At 34.3% G+C, this 13,882-nt stretch overlaps 5 protein-coding genes across 5 annotated transcripts; 3 read left to right on the top strand and 2 right to left on the bottom strand.

Annotated features, from left to right (window-relative positions):
• Positions 1-74: 74 nt before the first annotated feature.
• On the top strand, positions 75-2,090 carry DFA_00746 (uncharacterized protein; the record flags this gene model as incomplete). The annotated part of the gene is made up of 5 exons (XM_004358674.1): positions 75-177; positions 252-447; positions 542-1,275; positions 1,368-1,462; positions 1,821-2,090. The coding sequence occupies 5 exons, from the start codon at positions 75-77 to the stop codon at positions 2,088-2,090; spliced, it is 1,398 nt and encodes a 465-aa protein (XP_004358731.1).
• Positions 2,091-2,474: 384 nt separating this feature from the next.
• DFA_00745 (ankyrin repeat containing protein) lies at positions 2,475-5,319 on the bottom strand (the record flags this gene model as incomplete). Its single annotated transcript, XM_004358673.1, has 4 exons — positions 2,475-2,656; positions 2,906-3,273; positions 3,328-3,737; positions 3,814-5,319. 4 exons carry the CDS (start codon positions 5,317-5,319, stop codon positions 2,475-2,477), a joined length of 2,466 nt encoding a protein of 821 aa, XP_004358730.1.
• A 931-nt stretch (positions 5,320-6,250) lies between these two features.
• Positions 6,251-8,210, bottom strand: DFA_00744 (uncharacterized protein; the record flags this gene model as incomplete). Its single annotated transcript, XM_004358672.1, has 3 exons — positions 6,251-6,895; positions 6,985-7,476; positions 7,557-8,210. The coding sequence occupies 3 exons, from the start codon at positions 8,208-8,210 to the stop codon at positions 6,251-6,253; spliced, it is 1,791 nt and encodes a 596-aa protein (XP_004358729.1).
• Positions 8,211-8,695: 485 nt separating this feature from the next.
• Positions 8,696-11,189, top strand: DFA_00743 (uncharacterized protein; the record flags this gene model as incomplete). The annotated part of the gene is made up of 3 exons (XM_004358671.1): positions 8,696-8,929; positions 8,999-9,191; positions 9,322-11,189. The coding sequence occupies 3 exons, from the start codon at positions 8,696-8,698 to the stop codon at positions 11,187-11,189; spliced, it is 2,295 nt and encodes a 764-aa protein (XP_004358728.1).
• Positions 11,190-11,287: 98 nt separating this feature from the next.
• Positions 11,288-13,745, top strand: DFA_00742 (uncharacterized protein; the record flags this gene model as incomplete). Its single annotated transcript, XM_004358670.1, has 4 exons — positions 11,288-11,533; positions 11,596-11,788; positions 11,887-13,507; positions 13,655-13,745. The coding sequence occupies 4 exons, from the start codon at positions 11,288-11,290 to the stop codon at positions 13,743-13,745; spliced, it is 2,151 nt and encodes a 716-aa protein (XP_004358727.1).
• Positions 13,746-13,882: the final 137 nt, after the last annotated feature.

Raw genomic sequence — 13,882 nt, 5'->3', positions numbered from 1 at the left:
TTAATGTTTATAATGAATTGTTTTGGTAAATTAAAACTATTTAAATAGACTATTTATAAATAGGATTACCAAAAATGACAGTTCAGTCTGAAGCAGAAGAAGACCAAGGTTTTGACAACCAATTAAACTCTAGAGAAGAGGAGGAAATGGATTTATTATTATTCGAGACAAAACAATGTATGGTTAGAGTTTAAAATTAACATTTCCCCCCTCCATGGATATTAATATTAATTAATCTATTTTTATTTTAGACAAGAAGAAATGGAATTATGAAAGACCAATTGTAAACGATGAGTATTACCAAATTCCATTTGTTCAACTTGACGATATTATTAAAAGAGCTACATATGGTGCTAGAACATTGGTACAAGGACCACATAAAAGTGGAAAGACTACTATATTGAATACTCTCAATCAATCAATCAATGATAAATATTTTACAATTGTGTATGTTGAAAAAAACAAAACAAACAAACATAATAATGATTAAATCATTTTGAAAAAAAGAAATTATTAATAATATTTATTAAATTACTTTTAGAATAACATTTGATAGTACTATTGATTTATGGAATCAAATATATTTATGTTTAAAAAAGAGGTGTCCTGAGATACCAGTGATTGAAAGAGACATTGAATTTATCGAATTATTTCATCAAAAGAATTTGGATAAATACTTTGATGGTAAACCAGTTGCTATTCTATTTGATGATTTTCAATTTATTCAAGGTGCAGATTTAGAAGGAGAGATATTGACTATATTGAAAAGATCGGTAGAGGAACACACATGTTTACATACAGTATTTGCATTTGGCACACCTAAATTGATTGGGACAGGTACTAATACCAAACCATTGGATGAAATGAAACAGAATCTATTCACCTTTTATGATAATATATTACATGTTATCAATATTGACCCATTAGCCTATTACCAGGTAGAACCACTCCTTTTAAAATGGGCCAAGGATAGAGGATTACAAATGGACAGTGATGTGTGTATGGAGATTTACAATAGTACTGGTGGTTATGCAAGTTTGATTGGAATGGTTGGTCAAGAGTTGGATAATTCACTACCAGTCATTAGAATTGACAATCAAGGATATATAGATGATCAGATCTGGTATGATATCCGATCAAATGTAGTCAATCGATTGTCCAAGACACCACTATTTATCAAATTATATCAAGATGTTTGTAATAGACAATCATTGGGTGATCTAGTCAATTACCTTTTATCTGCTGATCGATCAAATTGTCCTTGGGGTTTAAATTGTATGTAGTTAACTACAAACTATAATAATATTAAAACAAACTATATTTTAATACTGACTCTATGCCCATCCAATTAGATTATAAATACATAGATGAATCATTAATACTTTACAGCTATGGAGTGTTGTGGAGAGAGAGTTATTTGGGTGATAAGTTCTATTGGACATGTCCAATCATTCGAGAGATTGTATTTAAAAAATTAAAACATTTATTTAATACTATTAGATTTAGTCATAGATATTAGAATGATAATTAATAGATAGAAAGATGTATCTCTTCACCAAAACTGGTGGATGTAGAGATAAACATGGTGAATAAACTCTGCCCTATGACTTTTTTGGCTTTTCACTTTTTTTTTATTCTATTTTATTTCAATGACTAGTAGGTAAAACCTGCTACACTCGTAATATTACCACTTTTATTTTAGAAAATATTTTATGTTTTTATTATAGACTCTGATACCTTTAATTATTTATATTGTAATAAAAATCCAGTGATGAGCATTCAATAGGACCATAAATGTAAATATTAAATCATTCATTTAGTTTGTACAAGTAATCATGACTGACACATGTTTGAAGTTAGAACAAAGAATAGAAGATTCAAAAGTTATGAGAAACAAGATCAAGGATAAATGCCAATCCTTACAAGAGGAGATGATGGATATGGAATCAGAAAAATCATCTCTTCTTGTAGAGATGATGCTCATGGAGGACAGATTGAAAAAGGAGATGAAAGGGCAGAATATAAGAGTACAAAAAAGTATAAACCAAACCCACAACAGTATTAATAGTACAAATACTAAAGTTGATTAAAAGTTTCAGGTACAAGCAGATGAATTCAAAAACTTGGAAAGTGAAGTGGCACAGTACAAAAAGGAAACGAAAGAGCACAAAAAGGAAGTGGAAAAGTTGATCAAGAATTCAGTAATGATTGAAGCATCCAAAATTCTCTGGTTCTATTTAGAGTCAATTTTATATCCACTGACTAGTAAGTCCATCGGCTTCCAAGAATTTTCAGTCAATTATGTTACATATGGTCTGGACTTGGCAATGAAACACCACAAAGTCGATCTCAACGAGGTTCGATCTTTTTTACATTTACGAAACTCAATTGTCCACTCACATGACACCAACGTGGATGGGTTGTTAAAAATGATGGAAAGTTACAAACTTAAAAGTGAACACCATGAAATGGTATTAAAAGTTTGTAAAGAGGTGACAAAGTACGAAAATGCACAAGATTCCTCCTCCATCTCCATCTCCATCTCCACCTCCACCTCCACCTCCACCTCCACCTCCACCTCCACCTCCACCTCCACCTCCACCTCCACCTCCACCTCCACCTCCACCTCCACCTCCACCTCCACCTAGTTCTTTTCCTCATACATACTATTTATTATCCTTGTTGATTTTGTTAAATTATTATATTTGGATTTGATTTCCTCTAAAATCTAGAGCATCAAAATGTTTATTTTTTATAAAATAAGACTGTGTATTTGAAAAAACATCCTTTTGCCTTTATTACCAATTGATGGTAATATCCCGATCTAGATCAATTTAAAAAAATGTTGCAACATAATGACCAAGCTTCGTTGGACCACAAGCAATAAAATTTCAACATTTAAAACCATTATTGTTAAGATATCTAATGATTGCAATTCTACCTCTTTCTTTTAGTTGCTGGATATCATATTCGTTAATGTCAAATGGTTTACGATCCAAACAATTCTCGAAAAGGAATCGGGCAATGGTCAAGTAACCATCGAGAATAGCGTTTTCAAATGATTTTTGAAATGCAATGTTGATGGGGCTTGAACCAGCATTGCCTGGTGTTTTCCACCAGTTTACCAACAATTCTACGATTGGGAGGAACCCAAACTCTGATGCTCTTTCCAAAACACTAAAGAATTCCCATTCTTTACAACATTGGTTTTGTAATAGATAGTCGAGCACTTTGATATGTCCATTCAAACAAGCACCTTGAATTGCACCACTACTACACCCAATGAATCTTTTAGTCTCGTAAAGAAACTGGACAATATCCAAATACCCATCAAATGCAGCTTGATCCATATCATGATAGGTGAATTTTGCCTCTGATACATTATCATGAATGAATTTAACTATTTCCAATTTCCCACTGTTTACTGCTAATTTCATCTCTAAAAAGTTCCATTTATCAGTTACACTACGGTGTTTAAACAAAAGCGATAGGATGCCCAAGTGACCGTTCTTGGTTGCATATTTGACAGCACTTTCAGAGAATCCCTCACTTCTATTCTCTAGCAAGTACTTTACAATGTCAAAGAATCCATTTTCAGCGGCACTATCTATAGCTCTCTTTGTGCATCCCTCTTTTCTATGCTTATCCAAATAAACAACAATATCCAAATGGCCTTGAGCAGCTGCCTCATCCATTGCAGCACTACTACACCCTTCTTTTCTATTTCCATCTAAATACTTTAAATAATTAATTAATAGTACGGTTAGTAAGTATTATATTCTCTTGTATAATAAATAATCATTCATTACATACCTTGACAATATCAAAGTGACCACTACCAGATGAAGCAATCATTGCTTTTATAGTACACCCTTCAGTCCTGTATTTGTCAAGAAATGTGACTAGCTCCAAACTACCGTAACCTGCGGCATAGTCCATTGCAAGTGACGTACATCCGTCGGTTGGACGGTTGACATGCAGGAATTTGGCAAGTTGAATGTTTTGTGGACAGTATTGAGCTACTAGATCGATAGAGTTGGGACACTTTAACCCGGGTATACTCTGGTGAAGAAGAGTTGCCATCTCCAAGTTACCTGACTCTATCACTGACTTTAAAGTGTTTGGAGAGCAACCATGGTTGCTTTTGGTTTTGGTCGGTTGTAATAGATACCGAACAATATCGATTTTACCTGCCATTGCAGCACCTGTAATTGTATTCTTTGAGGGTATGATACGTTTGGCTAGGTATTGTAAAATGTTCATATGTCCTTTGGTCGCAGCACGATCGATTGCTTCACTACCTGGTTTGACGAGTACCGTCTCGACAAGATATTGGACGACGTCAAAATGTCCGTTGAATGATGCTGAAATGAGAGCCTTTTTGGTGCATCCTTCACTGCGACTCGAATGTAGGTATTGAACGACACTGAGATGGCCACCAGCCGACGCATCGTCCATCGCATCAGTAGTGCACCCTTCGGTACGGCTAGAATGTAGGTATTGAACGACACTGAGATGACCACCAGCCGACGCATAGTCCATAGCACTGACATTACACCCACTGTCAAGTTGGTGTTGGTCAAGATACTTGACAACGTCCAAGTGTCCATTTTTGCATGCTAATATGATTGCACCTGGATTGATAGTCTCTTGTTGATTGTAACGCTCGTGTATGAGTCGTAGTACATTGAGATGTCCCTTTTTAGCGGCACCCTCCATTGCCAGACAACTACCAGCTTGTCCTTCTCTATGCTCAAAGATGTATTGTAGTACCTCCAAATGCCCGTTATAACTTGCGCGATCGACTGCATCGCATGAAGCGACTAGATTATGGTACCGATTGTTCAAGTACTTGAGTATATCCAAATGTCCGCGCTCTGCAACTCGATCAAACAATGTCGAATCATCTGGTACAAAGTCAGGAGACCAATCCAACAGATGTATGAGTGTATCGAGTGTAGCATTTGGATGTCGACAATATGCATTGATGACATGTGATCTTTCAATAACATCAACACGATCAAACAGCGATCGAGTCAAGTAGTGTTTGAGGAATGACCATGGCAGCGCATACCGACTAACCATCCATAGTTCCGGTTGTACTCGAGACAGCAATACAATCAAGTTAGCACCGCTCGAGTATGATGGTACTTTCTTTTTCAATTTGTAAAATGCACCAGTACTTGATTTAGATTGTATTGCATGAAGATCAGCTTTGTGTGCCAAGCTGCTCAACACGGAACAATATGATAGTATGTTTGCTCGAATGACAACATTTTTGAAACACCTATGAAATGGTATTGATAATGTCTCTACCATTACTGATGTCAGTCTTGATATCTATCTATCTATCTATCTATCTATCTGTTCGCAGTTTACAGATAATAGTACCAGCAATAATCAAGAAAAAAAAAATTAGATTTTTTGTAGTGCAACCCAATGAAAATTAAACAAAAAAATAAATAATTATTTATCAACTACAAATAAAAGTTGTTTAACTACTATTACTACTATTACTACTACTGCTACTACTACTATTATATATTAATTCATTCAATTGTCTCTGGTATCTATACCAATGGAATGATTGATACACGATCACCATATTATAGAGCATATCTTTGATTAGGAACATACATTGGTCTGGCAACTTTATAGTATCATTGTTAAGCCATTGATGACAAAGGTTTATATCTCAGTACTCTTTCTATCATCTCCTGGACAGTTCGAACACATTGGAAAATCATTTCGGACTATCGAGGATATCCCATACTTTCAATACATAGTAAATGTTTTCTGGCGTTCTATGCGATGATAATGAACTTTGGATTCATTTAAACTAGAGAAAATTGTATTCTTTGGATATGGTATTTAATGCAGACTATGTCTTCAAATGTTTATACATATCTCGTCTATATTATCAAAAGTTTACTAACCCACCAACCCTCAACTACCCAAACCATTCTCTATATTCCAATATCTAGACACATGTCAAAAACATATTTCCTGGCTGATATCTTTTTGAGCTGGATATTCTTCTACTACCATCAATTATTATCAATCTACAGTGAATGGAAGTAGGAGATAATATCAAGCTGAAAATCAATCAATCAATGGATGCAATCCAATCCAAAAAAAAAAAAAACGAAATTAAAAGAACCTATGTTATGATAAACTAACTATTGGTCTACTAATAAATTATTTATTTATTTATTTATATTTATTTATATTTATTTATTTATTTATTTATCTAATCTTCACTATTTGCAAAATCACAGATTAACTTTTGAACTTCAAAATACAAAGAATTCTCTTGTTGTATGTATTTCTTGATTTGATTCTTTGTGATTAGTTTTTGGTCAAAGAGGTATTGGATGGTTTCACAAACTGGTACATCGTCTTGATGACAAATCAAGGCACTGGTAGTACAACGCTCGGTACGATTGTGGTGTAACCATTTCAATACCTCTAAATTGCCTCTAGATGTTGCTAGATTCATGGCTTCGGTAGAACAGCCCTCTGTACGATTCTCGTGCAACCATTTAACCATTTCCAAGTCACCCCTCCACGCAGCATTGTCCATTGCCAAGGCAGAGCAGCCCTCGGTACGATTCTCGTGCAAATACTTTGTGATTTCAAAATTGCCACTGTATCCAGCAGCTCTATCCAAAGCATTGATTGTCCAAACATCATTTGAAAGTGTACAGTGTTGATCAAAGTATTCAATAATATCCAATCTCCCGTGTTCACAGGCATAGTTGATTGCATTTTTAGAGACAGTTGCACCAAGACGACTACACAAATATTTAATCATCTCCAAATCACCATTTTGATTATATGTAATATTTTCAATTGCTGCACTTGAACATCCTTCACTTCTATTTTCTCCTAAATACTAAAAACCAAAAGGAAATAAATAAATAAATAGTCTATATTTCTTTTTTCTTCTTTTTTTTTTTTTTTTTTATATAATTAATTGTTTACCTTTACAACATTAAAATGATTGTTTGAAGCAGCCCAGTCAATAGCCTTTTGAGTGCAACCTTCAGTTCTATTATCATTTAAAAATGTGATAATATCTAATCGACCTTTGATCGCAGCTTGGACGATTGCATGCTCTGTACAACCTTCTGTGCGATTGTAATGAAGGAATTTAGTAATTTCCAAAGTGGCGGCGTGATCCATTGCTTTGGTACTGCAACCTTCACTACGATTTTCATGTAACCATTTAACTATTTCAAAGTGTCCTCCAAGTGCAGCATCATCCATGGCAGCGGTTGTGCAACCCTCTGTATGATTTTGATGTAGGTATTGTACAATATCCAAAAACCCTGCACCAGCAGCACGGTTCATTGCATCTGCATTGGTTGGATCTTGTCGATTGGCATCGATATACTTGATGACATCCAAATGTCCGTTTGTCGCAGCCGATGTAATCGATCTTTTACATTGTCCTTTAAAATGTAAATCTAAAAACTATAATTTCAAATTTGATTAGTTATTATTATTTTAAGTGTATTTGATCTATATATATATATATATATCTTTATAGTTACTTTGAGAATATCTAAATATCCACCAAAAGAAGCAGAATTGATTGCTTTATCGGAAATCTTTGCACCTTTTTGTTCAACGAGGTACTTTACGATTTCAAGATGACCATTCTTTGCGGCATTGTTCAGAGCATCGGCAGAGTAGGTGGCACCAGGTTGAGTAAATAGGAATTGAACCAATGAAAGGTGTCCTTGTTGAGCAGCCACATCAATAGTCTTGAGTAGTGGTATTTGGTCTGGAAAGAGGGTGAGGAGATGTTTAACGATATCTTCATGTCCACTTCTAATGATAGCAATGAAACATCCGGCGTAATGGTCGAGTTGAAGAGGATCATAATCAGGTGACCATTCCAACAACTGTTTAAATGTTTCATAGGTTGCATTACGATGTTCACAGTATCTATTGATCACTTGTACTCTTCTCTTTAACAATAGTTGATCACTACTTGGTGGCAAGTAGTGTTTGATAAAGTCCCATGGCAATGCAAATGTAGATATCATCTCTAGATGAAGCAACTTGATAATATCTCTACCTTTTCTAGATGTTCTGTATCCTTTACTAATGTGTATTTGTTTTGATATGTTTTCTACATTTCTAAATACTTGTTGTCTAAGATAAACATCTTTAAATATTGTTAAAAATGTTGGTGGTGCCATGATGATGATGATGATGAGATTATTACAAAAAATTATATGTGTGTACTAGTTTTAAAACCTCGCCTCAATAGTCAATCATCATTACATAGAGCAGACTCTGTGACTAGACGCAACAATTTAAATATCAAAGTAGAACTTTGTGACACGTCAAATCATCGTGATTTGGATCAAGGTCATTTTCGGGTTGTAATAATTTAATGCATACAGTATTCTTGTTTGTTTCTTAACATATAAACATATGTAATGTACAAGCATAAAACAACAACGATCGACAGTGATTGTGGATAAATACAGTCACTTGTATTTATCTATAGATAGATAGATAGATACCTTTTTATTCTTCCATCTTATTTCTGTAAACTATTTTAAAAGATAAATAAATAAAAGAAAGAAAAGATGTATGTATTTTTTTGGTCTCTTATGCTTATACTTTTCACACCACCACCAATTATTTATTTAATATTAAATAAATTATTTAATATTTGATGGTGGTCGATTCTCTCTCTTTATCATCACCCTCAGATTCATTCATCGATTTGATTGCAAATCTAGCAAGAGAAAGAGAAAGAGATGACAGGCAGTCTATGATTAGTAGCGATAGTTCGGTGGTGGTGAATGAATTTGAACAAAAGTACCAAGATGATTACATCAATAAACAAAGGGACCAAACATTATCATGGTTATATTATCTCTCTTTGGACCCAACAACTAGTTTAATGGTTCGTATATACATCCAATATCAATTGATAACAACAACGATATTAATATTTTAGTTTTAATATATTTAGATTAGAGATGAATCAATCTATTTACTTGACCAAGAATTGATTCACCAAATAGAAAGAAAACTAGCTAATAGGAGCCAAGTCATTGCTAATACCATATCACTGGTTGATCTATTCAATCTTGCTCTTGGGATAACCAATAATACCAAAGTAACTGATGCTCTCATCTCTATCATTCATTCAATCATTTCATTGGGTAATTATACATGCAAACATACATATATAACTAAAACATTATAACTTATCACTAACATCTTTTCATTTATTTATCTCTCTCTAACATCTTTTCATTTTTAATTTTTAATTTGAATATACTATTGATTTAGGTACCCGATTTGGTAATTTATATCCAGAGATGAAGAAAGCAACTACTGAAAGTGATTTAGATTCATTTCAAAGAGATACTGCATTAAGGATATTTGAAAGATGTTGGCAACCTTTTTTGGACATGTATGATAGGAAATTTCTACATCTATTGTCTGGTTATCTGACAGAGACAAGTTTGTCTGAATTCAAACAACGAATTGTTAATCTGATCGACCAAATTGTCAAATGCCAAAATGAACAATACTCGTCATCACCATTTAACTCCTTTTTCCAGATTATCTCAGAGATATGGGATCATAATTATAATCGTCTACATCCCGATCCAAAAGTGTTGGTAAATCGAATGGTATCGGATCTTGGATCAGTTGGTCCAATATTTGATAAAGAAAAAGAGGTTCCCAATTCACTCGATGTCATAAAGTTGATGCATCCAACCACACACCCATATCTATCCGAGAGAGTATTCCCAATCTTGTTGAATCTATTCTCAACGATTGGGTTTACATCCATGGCCCGATTGTACAACTATTTTAGTAGTATTGGTAAATGTGTTGGTTGGAGATACTTTAAAAAGTATTTCATTCAATTTATACATTATTTTAAGAGATTAAGTGTCCCATCGGTCCAAAGAGTAGAATTGGTTCCATTGATACTCGAGACCATCATGGATATGGGTGTTTCGAATACATCTATTTTCATACCAATCATCTTAAAGACAACCTGTCGAGACAATGATTTCAGTGTGATTGACAAGATACCATCAACCTTGTTCAAGCACATCGTTCCCTACTTGGACGGTCTACTCGATGGATTGTTGAAGAGGTTCACGATAACCGACCGACCAACACCTACAACACTGGCCAGCATATTAGAGGTAGTTGTTGCTAAACAAGGAGCTACACTACGCAACCAAGATATATTCCATCGATGCACAGTACAAGAGTTGAAGTTTTGCGAACGAGTTGGTTTGCAAGGTCGTGGCAAGTTTAAAATGATCAAAGATATGATCAAAGCTATCAAGGTGGTACCACTACCAATCGCACGGGAATTGATTGCCATCTGTGACCGAATCGATCAAAAGATGTATACAAAGTGGATTGACATGTATGAATTGCCACTCGACTCTTTTAACGAAAACTTTGGAGACCCAAGTTACTTTAATGAATATGGAATTGAACCGGTCAGAGATACAATGACTGAAAATCAACAAATCACTTTGGATATAATTGCATCGGTCGATTGTCAAAAAGAGCTGTCTGTGCAATTACAAGTACTACTGTCAAATGCACATTCCAAGTTGGAATATATTTTAAGAGCCGATATCACCACTGCCAGTGTCGTCAAAGTCACTCACTCACTCCCATTGGCAGTTGCTCAATGGTACATTTTATGTGATTACCACGGAGCCGCAAAAGGGGAAGGAGTAAGAGGAGAAACAGAAGCAACCAAAATGTATTATAAACAACTTATACCTGCCTATGCCAAATACTTTTTTGGGTTACTCTTAAAACCTCCAAAAGTAGATTCACCAGAGCTTGCCTATCCATTTTGGAAAATTGTAATATTAATATACAACGAATCGATTGAAAAGAATAACAACCAACAACAACAACAACAACATCTCAAAGAATTGTATCAATTAATCGACCACCATATCATGCGATCAAATAGATTATTCAATATCACAGAATCAATGACAAATAGATTTACCAAACTAATGACATCTTCTTTGGACACTATCATATCCATTCAAAGTAATCAACCTATCAATATGAATAGTGATAATAGATTCCAAAATATCCAAATTAATCCAAACTTTAAAGAAGATATTAAAATTCAATTTCCATTATTATTAAATGATACATAATAAATAAATAAGATCAATTATTATAATTTGTTTCTTTTTTTTTGGTTCGCTCATCATAATAAAAGTTTTCACACAATACCCAAATTAAATTGTTTGTGATGGTGGTCGATTCTCTCTCTATATTATCACCCTCGGATTCATTCATCGATTTGATTGCAAATCTAGCAAGAGAAAGAGAAAGAGATGACAGGCAGTCTACGAGTACTCGTAGCGATAGTAGTAGTTCAGTGGTGGTGTTGAATGAATTTGAACAAAAGTACCAAGATGATTATATCCACAAACAAAGGGACCAAACATTATCATGGTTATATCATCTCTCTTTGGACCCAACAACTAGTTTAATGGTTCGTTCGTATACATGCAATTAATAACAACAACAACATATTAATCCTCTATTTATATTTAGATTAGAAATGAATCAATCTATTTACTTGACCAAGAATTGATTCACCAAATAGAAAGAAAACTAGCTAATAGGAGCCAAGTCATTGCTAATACCATATCACTTGTTGATCTATTCAATCTTGCTCTTGGGATAACCAATAATACCAAAGTAACTGATGCTCTCATCTCTATCATTCATTCAATCATTTCATTGGGTAATTATACATGCAAACATACATATATAAGCATACATTTATTTATCTCTCTCTAACATCTTTTCATTTTAATTTTTAATTTTAATAATACTATTTAGATAAATTTGGTAAATTATATCCAGAAATGAAGAAAGCAACTGAAAGCGATGATCCATTTCAAAGAGATCTAACATTAAAGGTACTTGAAAAATGTTGGCAACCTTTTTTGGAGAATGTGAATTATAAGAAATTTCTCCGTCTATTGTATGTTTATCTGACAGAGACAAGCACACCTGCATTTAAACAACGAATCGTCAATCTAATCGACCATATTGCCAAAAGTCAAACTGAAGTATACTTGGTATCACCGTTTAAATTCTTTTTCCAGATTATCTTGGAGATGTGGGATCATAATCATGATCGACATCCCGATACAAAAGTGTTGGTCAATCGATTAGTATCGGATCTTGGATCAGTTGGTAAAATATTTGATGAAAAAATGGTCCCCAATTCACTCGATGTCATAAGGTTGATGCATCCAACCACTCATCCATATCTATCCGAGAGAGTATTCCCAATCTTGATGAATCTATTCTCAAAGGTTGAGTTTACATCTTTGGCCCCATCATACAGCTATTTTAGTAGTATTGGTAAATGTGTTGGTTGGAGATACTTTAAAAAGTATTTCATTCAATTTATACATTATTTTAAGAGATTAATTGTTCCATTGGTCCAAAGAGTAGAATTGGTTCCATTGATACTCGAGACCATCATGGATATGGATGTTTCGAATACATCTATTTTCATACCAATCATCTTGAAGACAACCTGTCGAGACAATGATTTCAGTGTGGTTGACAAGATACCACCAACCTTGTTCAAGCACATCGTCCCCTACTTGGACGGTCTACTCGATGGATTGTTGAAGAGGTTCACGATAACCGACCGACCAACACCGACAACACTGGCCAACATATTAGAGATAGTTGTTGCCAAACAAGGAGCTACACTACGCAACCAAGATATATTCCACCGATACACAGTACAAGAGTTGACGTTTTGCGAACGAGTTGGTGTGCAAGGTCGTGGCAGGTTTAAAATGATCAAAGATATGATCAAAGCTATCAAGGTGGTACCACTACCAATCGCACAGGAATTGATTGCCATCTGTGGCCGAATCGATCAAAAGATGTATACAAAGTGGATTGACATGTATGAATTGCCACTCGACTCTTTTAACGAAAATTTTGGGGAGCCAGGTTACTTTAACGAATATAGAATTGAACCGGTCAGAGATACAATGATCGAAAATCAACAAACAATGTACATAGTTGCATCGGTCGCTGCTGGCGATCGCCAAAAAGAGCTGTCTGTGCAATGGCAAGTACTACTGTCAAATGCACATTCAAAGTTGGAATATATTTTAAGAGCCGATATCACCACTGCCAGTGTCGTCAAAGTCGCTCATTCACTCCGATTGGCACTCGTTCAATGGTACATTTTATGTGATTACCACGGAGCCGCAAAAGGGGAAGGAGTAAGAGGAGAAACAGAAGCAACCAAAATGTATTATAAACAACTTATACCTGCCTATGCCAAATTCTTTTCTTGTTTGCTCATAAAGTCTCAAGCTGAATTGTCACCAGAGCTTGCCTGCCCATTTTGGAAAATTGTAATATTAATATACAACGAATCGATTGAAAAGAATAACAACCAACAACAACAACATCTCAAGGAATTGTATCAATTAATCGACCACCATATCATGCGATCAAATAGATTATTCAATATCACAGAATCAATGACAAATAGATTTACCAAACTAATGACATCTTCTTTGGACACTATCATATCCATTCAAAGTAATCGACCTATCAATATTAATAGCGATAATAGATTCCAAAATATCCAAATTAATCCAAACTTTAAAGAAGATATTAAAACTCAATTTCCATTATTATTAAATGATAATAAATAATAAATAAATATGTAATAATTTAAATCAGTCAATATATATATTGATTGACCTTGTTGGTCGCGTTGACTTTTGATCCAAGAAAAAAAGATGAATAAAAATAAAATGAAAAGTGAGAAAAACAACATTCTTGTTCTATC

The sequence above is a fragment of the Cavenderia fasciculata genome, assembly GCF_000203815.1.
Source record: "Cavenderia fasciculata unplaced genomic scaffold Scf_Dfasci-F-a-25c12.r2-5, whole genome shotgun sequence".
NCBI classification, from domain to species: Eukaryota; Evosea; class Eumycetozoa; order Acytosteliales; family Cavenderiaceae; genus Cavenderia; species Cavenderia fasciculata.
This window is presented reverse-complemented; position numbering and strand designations above follow the sequence as displayed.